This window comes from Elephas maximus, chromosome 9 (assembly GCF_024166365.1).
Source record: "Elephas maximus indicus isolate mEleMax1 chromosome 9, mEleMax1 primary haplotype, whole genome shotgun sequence".
Classification (NCBI taxonomy): domain Eukaryota; kingdom Metazoa; phylum Chordata; class Mammalia; order Proboscidea; family Elephantidae; genus Elephas; species Elephas maximus.
In genome coordinates this window covers 88,937,422-88,950,161 of record NC_064827.1, presented here as the reverse complement: position 1 = coordinate 88,950,161, position 12,740 = coordinate 88,937,422, and the positions used below count along the sequence as shown (strand labels likewise).

The 12,740-nt window shown below is 39.0% G+C and overlaps 1 protein-coding gene across 2 annotated transcripts in view; it reads left to right on the top strand.

The window, feature by feature from the left end:
• LOC126083318 (aldehyde dehydrogenase 1A1) overlaps positions 1 to 12,740 on the top strand; it is a 169,003-nt gene that overhangs the window by 149,347 nt on the left and 6,916 nt on the right. For both annotated transcript variants that reach the window (XM_049896928.1, XM_049896927.1), the window contains exons 9-12: positions 1,104 to 1,206; positions 3,285 to 3,469; positions 7,773 to 7,937; positions 10,482 to 10,639. In XM_049896928.1, coding sequence (XP_049752885.1) covers positions 1,104 to 1,206; positions 3,285 to 3,469; positions 7,773 to 7,937; positions 10,482 to 10,639 — 611 coding nt within the window. The remainder of the gene's footprint in view (positions 1 to 1,103; positions 1,207 to 3,284; positions 3,470 to 7,772; positions 7,938 to 10,481; positions 10,640 to 12,740) is intronic.

Below are 12,740 nucleotides of genomic sequence, written 5' to 3'. Positions count from 1 at the left end.
GGCTGTCTGCTTCCCTAAAGATTATGGCCTTGGAAACCTTATGGGGCAGTTTTACTCTATCCTATAAAAAAAAAAAAAAAATTTTTTTATAGAGTCACTATAGGTCAAAATCAACTCAATGGCAATTTTTTTTTTTTTTTTTAATGTACAGTGGCAGGTAGTTCAATGACCACATAAAATTTAAATATACACTCGGTAAGCCTCTATTTATCTTTTGTTCAGTCTGAATGGAAACATTTATTAAGATCTGATAGGAGTTTCTATGTTAATGGGTTGCTATGTTCTTAAAGCCAAGTCTAATTTGAAAAACATTTTGCTGTGTTACCTAAATAAAAACAAAAAATGCAATCCTCTTCATTTTGGTTGTTACACAACAAGCTTATGCAGCTGAAATCCACATCTTTTAGCCTTTGAGAAATCCTAATACTTGTTCTGTGGTATAGTAAAAACAACCCAAAGAATTAAAATAAAATAAATCATTTTTTTAAAAAAATCATATTAGTGGATTGAGGTTTCAACTAAAATAATGAAGAATAATTAATTTTAAAACAGGCCAAGTTTTAGAGACAAAAAAACAAAAATAACTACAGAAAATAACCTTGATGGTAAGAGTTCCACAAAGGAAAAAAAGAAAATTCTAGAAACAATGTCTTTCTCTGAAGAGAGGCAACTAGCATTAAAGAAAAATCTGGAACAGTAGATTCCAGCCAACTGAGACAGAAGCACAGAGTACAGATCCAATTTCTTACTTCTAGCTATACTGTTCAAAGTTATAGCATGAGAGAGAGAAGTGTGTCAGCCACCACAGAAGGGAGCCCACAGTGGTAGATCCTACTGAGGAAAGTGTATGGTGGTAGGACATTGTCACTGCTACCAAGGAGGTAACAATCTGTTGGGAAACTTTTGTGTACACAAATGACACAATCTGAGACAGACTCTGAAGTAGTCCTTACAAAGGTGCCAGATCTTGAAAGTTTCCATTATGAATGGTTTTCCCAAATGAAATTTAACTGTGGCACACATTTCCTATAAATTTCAAACTCTAAATGAACCTGTCTTCATGAAAGCAGATTAAACCTCCCCTTTGTCTCGCTCTGTTTCAGGTGGGCAAAATGATCAAAGAAGCTGCCGGGAAAAGCAATCTGAAGAGGGTGACCCTGGAGCTGGGTGGAAAGAGCCCCTGCATTGTGTTTGCTGATGCTGACTGTAGGTATCAGCCGCTGGGCTAACTTTTCACCCGGCATCTTTGGTGGTATCTGATAATGCCATACAGTGAACTTGAATTTTACAGAAGGGTTTGCTTTGAACATCAAAGCGTAAGGCATGAATCAGAGTCCAAAATTACCCTTGAAAAACCTCATAAATAGTCCTAAAGTTATAGCCTAAAGGCAGGTCTAACAAATACACCCTTTCTCCCTGGTTTGGAAGAGATTACTATTTCCTCAGCAGAACCCCAAAGTAGATGGTTTGCATTTAGGGGTTGTATTAGTTTCCTAGAGCTACCTTATCAAAGAATTGCATACTGGGTGGCTTAAAACAATAGAGATGTGTTCTCTGAGAGCGCTAGAGGATAGAAGTCTGAAATCAAGGGGCACAGGGCCATGGCCGCTCCCAAAGCCTCTAGCAGAAGATCCTTTCCTCTTCCAGCTTCTGCTGGCCCCACGTGTCCACTGGCTTATGGCAGCACAACTCCATTCCCTGCCACTGCGGTCACACAGCCATCTTTTCCCTGTGTCTGTGTCTCTGCATCTTTTCTCCTCTTCTTCTAAGGACACCAGTCATTATGGGTCAAGGTCCATCGTAATGACCTCATCTTCTGCTTTATTACATCTGCAAAGACCCTGTTTCCAAATAAGGTCATGTTCAAGGGAGCAGGGATTAGGATGTCCACATATCTTTTGAGGGGACAAAATTTAACCCACAATAGGGGCCATGATGTTTGTTTTGGTCTTTAATTCTGTGCTGTTACTTATTAGCACGCATTAAGCACGATGGGATAGATGCCCATCCGTAGACACATTGAACTGGGCCCAAATGTGGAGACAGCCGCTGCACATTTGTCATCTCCCTTCACTCTGGGCTGGACGCTCATTAAATAAATGGCCAGAAGAAGACGGCTCGTACTATTTAAATAATTTCTCTCTTTTTTTTTCCTAGCAAGCATAATTGCTTTCACATGTGTTAAATCTACAGTTATAATGGCGCTCCACTATGCAATAATATCCTAGGATCATTCTGATTATAGTACCAAGTGGACCCCCAAAATTCTCTCTCTAGCAGTCAATAGACTATCAAACATTCATCCAATCTTTTCTTTAATGACTGCATTATCAGCATGAGACTATAAATACAATGGTTTACGGAAGTGCCAGTGTTGCTGCTGTGGTCTTAACTGAATTTTTTTCTTGTAGAAAATATTACCTTATTATGTTTTCTACAAACATAGCAAGATTCCTGATTTTACCAAACGTTTCTGTAAGCTGTGTCTGCTACAACTTAAGCAGGTGTAACTAGTTCACAAAATAACTAAATAACATAAAAAATAACTAAAACCATACCCAGCTGCTATAATGCTGAATTAAATCTTCAGTATTTAGAGAATTAAATGCAATGAATTTTTTTTTTTCTTCCTGTTTAGGACCTGATGAAGCAATCTAAATCATCCTTTTAAGGAACATTTTTCACCATCTCAAAAAATTAGATAAGAAGTGTTTGTAGGCATAAATGAAATAGTATGGCATTCTTGAATAGTAGATTTTGAAAAACATCTTTCCTAGATAAAGTTGTAAGGTGAGGGAGAGACTATTAGATTTTTTTTTTTTTCATGTATATCACTTGTCTTATTGATTAGGGCATTTAAGAACTCTCTAAATTATTTAATGTAATGAAACCTTTCAGATTTTCTTTGTTATCTAATTAAAACCTGAGGCTGGAAAAAAATATTCCACCATAAAACTAGTTATAAATGAAAATATTTATAAAGTACACTTGCAACGAGATTTGACCTTATGAAACTTTCCGTATTCTTGGTAATGCTGACATTAAATTTATAATACCGGCTACCATTTTTTTCAGATTTTCCTATGTGCTGCTATCCTTTCCATAGCAAATAAAGTATCAGAAAGATTAGCCACCTGGCTGATAAGAGGTAGAATATATTGAGCCCGTGTCTGACTACCCAACTCACAATCTTTCTATGCCATCATATTGCCTCTTAGACATACACATAAAAATACATAATCTTTAGAAAATATCACTTCTTTAACATGATGTCTTCTTTGCAGTGGACAATGCAGTCGAATCTGCCCACCAGGGATTATTCTACCACCAGGGCCAGTGTTGTATAGCTGCATCCAGACTTTTTGTGGAAGAATCTATTTATGACGAGTTTGTTCGAAGGAGTGTTGAGCGGGCTAAGAAGTATGTTCTTGGAAATCCTCTGACCCCAGGAGTAAATCAAGGCCCTCAGGTGGGTATAAAATAGAAGGAATTCCATTATCAGGAGACAAGAATAAAGTACAGGCAATCCCGGAGTTACCAACATCCAACTTTTGGGCAACCCTTAGCCAAAAAAAAAAAAAACCAAACCCGTTGCCAACAAGTGGATTCCAATTCATAGTGACCCTATAGGACAGAGTAGAGCTTCCCCACAGGGTTTCCAAGGATGGTTGGTAGATTCAAACTGCTGACCTTTTGGCTGGCAGCTGTAGCTCTTAACTCCCGTGCCACTAGGGCTCTGAGGACAACTCTTACCGGCCCTGTAATGTTATGTAAATTTGAAAGGATTGAACCAAAGGATTGAACCAGCCCCTAAAAAAAAGCCCCTACTCACAACAAATTCTTCATCACACTCACCTTCACTGGCTGCATGTGTAGCTTTTATATCATTGAAAAGGCTTAGAGCCTTTTCCTGCGCTAAAGTAAGGCTGGATAAGACCCTAATGCACCTGTTACCAACTTACAAATGTGACTTAAAGGCACAACTAGAAACAGATCTCGTTGGTAACCCCGGGGCTGCCTGTATCCTCTTTTTCCTTCTTTCTTTGGCCTAGCTTTTTATTGAGTAAGATTACTTCATGTCTCCACATCTTTCTAGGTAAAAATACTGTACCCACCTGGTAATTAAAAACAATGCATCTATCATGCAACAGTAAAGGAAGCATCCGGCTTTTGTGTTGCCCAGTTTTCATGCCTAGGAACAGTTTGAGGCATGCTGGGTATTAAAGGTGTGAGGAAAAATAAAAGAATGCTCTAAAAGTCTTATTTTCCTCAATCTTCACCCCTCCTGATCCCTGTACACAGTTGTCTATCCACTGGAAGGTGGGGGCACTGGTAGTTCCGTGGGAGGACTCTCGCCTTCCGTGCTGGGGGTCCCCTGGATTCCTGCTAATGCGCCTCCTGAGCGGCCACCACCCGTCTGTCGGTGGACGCTCGCGTGTTACTATGATTCTGAACGGGTTTCACAAGAGCTTCCAGGCCAGGACAGGTCAGGAAGCAATGCATGGTGATCTACTTCTGAAAATTAGCCCATGAAAAGCCTGTGGATCACAACGTCTGATCCCCAGCCGATCATGGGAACGGCACGGCCCTGGGCAGTGTTTTGTTCCGTAGTGCATGGGGTCACCATGCGTCAGAGGCCAACTCAACAGCAGCTACCAACCATGCACTTGGAAATTCTTATGCAGTTGTATTATTTGTTCCCCGGAATCAGCCCTTTGTCTTAGCTGCCGTCCCACAGATCTAGACAGCTATCACGTCTCTCAGTCCTCTCCAAAGTCTTCAGTTATTCTGACCTTCTTATGGTATGATGGGTATCCTAAAGGATCTCAGTTCCTGGGTTTGAGGCAAACTTCTCATTGTACTTGTTAAAGCCCACTTATTCCTTAGGGCTCCTGGTTTTCTTATGTATACTAGCATCTGTGAGGGTGTTTCCTTCTTATCCAGCGTTCGCTTTTCCTTCTTCCTCACACAGCTCTCTGTTCATTGTCTGTTGTTCAAGCTCCTGGACCTTTGGTTCTGAATTTTCTCCTGCCCTTTGGAGTTCTGTTCTAGAGCAGCGGTTCTCAATTTAGGGTAACTTGGGCCCCCAGGGGATGTTAAGCAGTGTCAGTAGATTGAAAGAGAAATATATATGAGGAGAGGGGAAGGGAAGGAAAGGGAGGGGTGGGGAGGGAAGAGGAGAGAAGACAACATCTAAGTTATTGCTTACCCAATGTTCAAGGGTGTTGAACTCTGAGTAGGCAATACTTTCCTCTTATAGAGCATCTGCGGAATTCAACCAGAAGCTCAAAAGTTGAACTAGAATACCTCATTACTGCTACGAGAACAGAGTTAAATTACACTTTTAAAAAAAATTCCAATCCATAGGATTCTTAAGTACATAATCCAGTGATCTAACTGCTTAACAGAAGACTTTATCAATTAATAGATTTTTATCATGGGTGGGACTGAATAGGTAGGTATGTTAGGATTTTGAGAACTAAGGACTGTGAAAAGCCCCCAGGGCTTCTTTAGCCTTGAAAATATTCGTCCCTTGTTAGGAGAAAGAGCTTCTGGAAAAGAGGCTCCCCCTTCACTGAGCTTTAGCCTACTGCTTCACCCACTGGTGGAGGAGCAAACTGGGGCTTTTTAAATATATTCAAAATCTTCCTCATTGTAACAAAACATTGCAGAGAAAATAATCACTGATGATATTTGTTTGGGAAAGAAACATTTAAAGAAGTTTGTTTTTCTTTTGAAGTTTGCAATCTTAAAGCATTTGGGGATTAGAATAATGCAAATATATGTGTATTTGTGTGTGTATATGACATATATATATATACACATACAGACATACATGTATGTTTGTGCATGTATATGTATGTCGCCAGGTATCTACTCTGGTCACATGCAGAGAAAAGTTATGACTTGGGAAACACATATTGAACAAAAACCCAAAGTCATGATTTGGTGGACGTAGTGAGATTAACGTCTCATAATAGACCAGGGAAGCCTCACGGGGAGGTACGTGGATTCTTGACTGTTTTCTGACAAACCAGAATATCTTAACTGGGCTGAAAGCACCTAACACCAACCTCTTATTCTGAGTGTATGAAGAATTGTGTGATAGATTAAATATAACTTCTTATTAAACTAAAACCATTTGTCCTGGAGTCAGTCCCGACTCAGGGTGACCCCACGTGTGTCAGAGTAGAACAGCGTGCTCCACAGGGTTTTCAGTGTCTGATTTTTCAGAAGTAGCCAAGTATGGTGCCCAGTTATAGAAAATGTTTTCTGGTTTCAAGCAGCACTTAATACAGTTTGAATATGGGAGCTGGGAGCTAGGCGTGTGCATTTAGGAATAACTTTATGGAACCTTTCTCTGGGCCTTGGAAAATGGGGGAAGTGTGCAGAAGACAATGAAGATGGTGAAAAGCACCTGTTTAGGTAGTGAGAAAGGAGTAAACTGCTAAGGATCCCCCACCTTTACCCCCTGGATCCCCTAGTCTTTTTTTCTTTTCTTTAAGCCTTAACCCCACCACATCTGAGACAAGAGGCAGCTGTCACCAGGGATTTGGAGTCAGGGAGTCACACAATCTTTCAATCTCCCAAAGTAAGAAGTAAGGCAATGATGGTCATTGTTGTTGTTTTAATGTGCCCTAGAGCCAATTCCAGGAACCCTGGTTACGCAGTGGTTAAGAGCTACAACTGCTAACAGAAAGGTCGGCAGTTTAGATCCACCAGTCACTCCCTGGAAACCCTATGGGGTAATTCCACTCTGTCCTGTAGGTTCGCTATGACTCAGAATTGACTGGAAAGCAATGGGGTTTAGAGTCAATCCTGACTCATACTGACCCTATAGAACAGGTTGAAACTACCCCATAGGATTTTCAAGGCTGAAATCTTTACTGGAGCACCTCACCAGGTCTTCTGCAGAGCCACTGGAGTGTTCGACCTTTCAGTTAGCAGCCAAGTGTTTTAACCATTGTCCCACCAGGGCTCCTTTGAGGCAATGGGTGGCCCCCAATTCTACTGCATGGGGAGAGAGACATGTTCCTAGCTTTCCCAGCTGAAACTCTGGACCCATTTTTTTTCCTCATAAAAAACATTGTTTAAGAAACCATCTAAGTGGTGTAATACTTGCCATATATTTAGATTTAAATAACATTAAGATGGTGACAGTCAGGTCAGGCCAGAAACTGCAAACATATCTCCTGACAGTTCCAGAGGGACCCGAACCAAGGAGGATGGGCAGGCTGTGGTCAGAACGTGGCGTCAAAGGGCATGGACCGGACCAGAGGGCAGGGTTCACGAACAGAGCCCAACAGAAGGATAGGGTCTTCTTGAAGTACAAAAGGATTTGATTTCCAACTGCTGTATCTGATTAAACCCAGCACTGATGTTCCCTTTTTCTTCTTTCACTCCTTTCATTTGAGTTAGGACTACAGTGTCTAGGTAAATATATTCGAATATTAACAGGCATTTATCCTAGAGTAAATAAATAACCATTGTGTGAAAAGGTTTATCTGTTTTCTCTATTTGCTTTTCTTACATAACTGTAAACAAATGCTAAATACAAATATCTTTAAGGTTCCTTTCCAGAAAAGTCATGAGGATAAAATACAACCAAAGAATGAATCACAGCGCCCACCAGCTGTTTTTGTTCAATATTTGACATAATAACAATAGTCTAGCATTTTTGAACCCTACATTAACAGACCAGACAATGTGTTATCCTCACAAGTTGCTAACCTCTCTCCTCTCCCCCTTTTCTGGTGATGTTTTTCAAATAGATTGACAAGGAGCAATATGTTAAAATACTTGACCTCATTGAGAGTGGGAAGAAAGAAGGAGCCAAACTGGAATGTGGAGGAGGCCCGTGGGGGAATAAAGGCTACTTTATCCAGCCCACAGTTTTCTCTAACGTTACAGATGAGATGCGCATTGCCAAAGAGGAGGTAAATGGTTTCTTTCTGTTCTGTTCCCTTGTTGTGGTGTTTTGTCTGCATGTGTGTATACAAAGTGTCTGTTTGAAATTCTCAGCTCTTTGAATATCTTATCAGGAAATGTTACTTTTCATTCTGTTATTGATAAAGGTTTAAAGTATTTGGGATCAAGACTAAAAATAGTAAAGATTCCATTTAGCTGGCCAAGAATTTCCAGCCAAAGATGGATCAGGAGGGGTAACGCTTTCTAGGTGTTTCTTTCACAGCATTAAGGTAATGAAAAGACAATTCCATCTTCATGTGGCTTTTTCTTTTGAGATAATATATTTGAAAATAATTTTTAAAGGATAAAGTGATATGCAGTTACAGGTTTTGGGGTTTTTTTTTTTTTTTTTTGAACTTTTTTTTTTTTGCATGATAATTGTAGGTTCACAGGCTTTGCGTAATATAAAAAGGTCTCCTGTAATCACCACACTGTTCTCCTTTATAGCCCCAGCCAGTGGCAGCTGGTGTCTTTAAACATCTGCAATTTTTTGAGAAATTTCCGTGTTGGGACAGTGCTGATCATTAGAAAGTTCTGCCTTTGGCTGGCTAGACTCTCTCCTCTTATGTTGTGCCTGCTGCTTCCATATTTACCTTCTGCCCTTTTTCCTCATACTAGCCATTCATATATTCGAAAAGAACATTCATTCTCTTTATCACTCCCCACCTTCCATGTACTCTTGGCCCCATATTTTTTAGCTCTTATACTTTCTAATTTTCCTAGGCAAATACATTGTAGTTTAATATTGGGTGATCACAAACTATTTAACATCAGAAAAAAAAAAAAAGATCCAGAGATTTGATAAATAACTAGGAAAAGACAGCTTGCATTTAGAAGTTATAAATAATCTACCCCATGGGCACTAGGGGGTTTTAATAAATGTATAGATTGATTTACTGGCTTTGGGCCATGAAGGTGATAAAATAAGAAGGCACTGACAACTCGGATATATTGAATCATAACCCTTTCATTCGTTAAAATTGTGTTTAGCATCTCTGATACGGCAGAAGACCTGGGAGGGTTATCTTCCTTGCCCAGACATTAACATCACATGAGGGAAAAAGTGCAGAATCAGGTTTGCAAACAGGAAAAAGAAAAGTAAAAGCAAATGCATAGGGATAATCAAGCGTACTTAGTTTCTCAATGTCAGTTCAGTCCTGTAGTTTTGGCTTTTATTGACAAATAGTTGTCTGTCTGATGAGATCTGAGGTTGTATATTTTGATTAATTTTAGAAAAAAACTAAGGGAAAAATCTTCAATGAAGGAAACATTTGTTGTATTCTTACAATGTACGTAGTAGAACAGCTTGCTTGCTACTTCAAAGTAGTACCCTGGAGCCATGGGATGTGTTCAATTTAAATTTTGAAAGCTGTTAAGCTACTTACTTCAGTAAAAAAAAAAAAAAAAATTGCAGTAGCTGCTCTATATCTGGTTCTCAGGTTGTAATATAATGATTAGATTTACAACTTTTGGATTTTTACTTGGCTCCATTGACAGCAGGCCTTACCCCCATGACTCTTTGCTCAATGGCGAACACCAAAAAACATTTCTCTTTTTTGATTTTTACCTTCCCTCATTCACATTTCCCAGAAGACCCTGTTCAGTCGGTAACACTCAGAAAGCCCTCTTTGTTTTAAATTTTAATAATTGGTTTAGAGAAATTTAATATCGGAATTTAATCTTTAAAGGAAAATCCAGTTCTTTTTCTCCCACTTGGGCCTGAGTTGGGCTGCGCTAATTCAAGATCTGGTGAAAGTGAAAGAGTAGTTGAAGCTGGAATAAGCCAAGTGTGATTTCCGTTTTCTGTTCCGTGATTATAGTCGTTGCCAATGAACTCATGCTTTGATTAGTACAGGGTGACTGGGGATTTAAGCCCTTGTAGTAAGGAGCCATTCCTTTGGTATATGAGAGTTGCACAAGATTTGAGTACAGAGTAGCATCAGCACAAAAATTCATGTTGTCTTACTAACTTGTTTTCCCCCAACATTCTGGTTTCTCTGGCACCTAGCTAATTATGGAAAGATCTAAGTCCAATAGACTGTATCAATCCATCACAGGTACACTGATATTTAAAACACAGTATTATTAATCATTGCCTATACAATCGTTTATCTGGTAGAACAAGCATTGCTTTCTCTGGATTACTGTTTGTGTAGTAATTTGGAAGATGAGGAAAACTTGGGAGAGAATTAAAAATGTTCCTAAACAGGAAAGAAATTCTGAAGCTAATGGCTTAATGTACCACCATGAGTTCTTCGAAGCCTTCATTCCAACATCTAGAAAATGAATATTGCCATTTTTGTTTATACCCACCCTGTTCCAAAGAGGATGTAACACATGACTTACTAGCAATCTGGCAGTTACCTACTTTGATTGTTACACACAAACTTGAAATAAGTAGGAAACTCTTGATCATTTTAGGACAGCTTGCAGGGGAAATTAAATCCACAATATAATTTAAAATATTTAGTCTAAACCTATTTGATTCATTTCATTTGTTTCCTGTGGTATAGATATTTGGACCAGTCCAGCAAATCATGAAGTTTAAATCTTTAGATGATGTGATCAAGAGAGCAAACAACACTTTCTACGGTTTATCGGCAGGAATCTTTACCAACGACATTGATAAAGCTATAACAGTCTCCTCTGTGCTGCAGGCTGGGACAGTGTGGTAAGTGAGCCCTATGTAACACAGCCTTCTCACTGGTAACCACATTAACAGGTTACCTTGAGCCTCTTCAGAGCTGGATTTTTCATTTGGAATCACATAACCTGCTAGAAACTCAGTTGATGCCTTAAAAAAAAAAAAAGGAAATTAAAAAAGTAAAACAAAATCTTCTTATCCAGTTACTTGAAATTGCTTGCCCAAAATATTTTATTGATGGGGTCTTTCTAGCCAAAGGAAGAGAATCAACATTTAGTTAATATTTCCTCTCTGCTAGGCACTGGATTCTGTACATTCATTAGCTCATTTTATCTTAGAACTTAACAGTTCTTCCAAGAATATAGAATGGCAACATGTTATCTCAAATTTATAGACAAAAAAAAGTTTATTGCAGTTAAGTAATTTATCAGGATCACACACTAAATGACAGAGCAGAGACTCAGAAGTATTTCAGACTCTAAAGGAGTGGTTCTCGGTCCTAGTTGCCCATTAAGATCACTGGGGAGCTTTTAAAAGTAGTTTTTAAATAAAAGACCCAAGCCCAGCCTCAGCCATAGAAACTTACATGATCCATGTGTTTTATGCACTCCCCTCCTTAGCCCCAAATCAGTTTACATATTTTTAAAGTCCATGATTCTGCTGGTCCCTGGTTCTTCCTACAATAAGATGTTTCTTTCAGGAACTCTTAAATAAAAACAAGCAAATTATTAAATAATCCGTACGGCTTTTTTTTTTTTTTTTTATGGCTAGTGATTAATGTAGAGTTCTTCTATATGGAAAAATTATTAATAAAATTCAGCATTACTTTTATATGTATGTATGTATGTTATTTCCACTTATTGAAGCCTTACCATGTACCAAGCACTGGGACAAACACATTTTATACACGTCCTTGCTTAGGCTTTAAAACAACCCTATTGAGTATTATCTCCATTGTGCAGAGGAAGAAACACAGGCTCAGAGAGGCTAGGTGGCTTTCCCAAGATCACACAGCTACTAAGGGGCAGACCCAAGGTTTGTAACCATAGGCCCTCCCTTCTTTACCACAAGGAAGAAGGATCACAGAAGAGTCAATCAGCAGGGCTGATCATTTTGATCTTACAGTTTGCTCTCACTGGATATTTCTCAGCTGTTTACCGGCACTGAAGTGGTTTCATTTCCATTGTAGAGCAAAAAGTGCAAACTGATTTTCTGTACTTTTAACAAAGATAAGTATCATTTTTTTTTTTTTTAATAGAGAATGTTATATGACCGTATGATAGAGTAGCTTATTATGACATCTTTCCACTGAGTGTCTTGGGAATCCCATTAGAAACGTCTATACTATCAAAACGGAGGGGACCATAGTCTCATCCAGTTATGTCCTAGAACATAATTACATTCTGGCATTGTTCCAGAATATAATAGCTCCTTGGGGTTTTCAAGACAACTGTTTAATTCCAGAGTGGCTGAGATTTTACCCAGTAAATTCAAAAGTAAAGATCTTATTATGCAGTTTAAAGAATGATTAGGTAACCTGTTTTTTTTCTTTTTTTTTTTGATAATATTTGTTGTCTTTTTTGGTGAAAGTTTACACAGCAAATTAGGTTCCCATTTAACAATTTCTATGCTTATTGTTCGGCAACATTGGTTATGTTTTTCACAATGTGTCACCATTCTCAGTATTTCTACTCTGTTTGTTCTGTTTCCATTAATCTAGCTTCCCTGCCCCCCGGCCCCTTACCATCTCATCTTTTTTTTAGGGTAAACGTTGACCGTTTGGTCTCATATAGATGATTACTTAAAGAAGCATTGTATTCACAGGTGATATTGTTTATCTTATGAGCCAATCTGTTATTTGGCTGAAAGGTGACCTCCAGGAGTGGTTCCTCCAGCTCCAAGTTTAAAGGGTGTCTCAGGGTGATAGTCTTGGGGGTTCTTCTAGTTTTTACCAGTCCAGTTAGTCTGGACTTTCTTAGGAATTTGAGTTTGTTCTACACTTTCTCCTATCTGTCACGTTCTATAGCATCCCTGGTCAGAGTCGTCTGTAGTGGTAGCTGGGCACCATCTAGATCTTCTGATCTTAGGACAGATGAGGCTGTGGTGCCTGCGGGCTATTAGTCCTGTA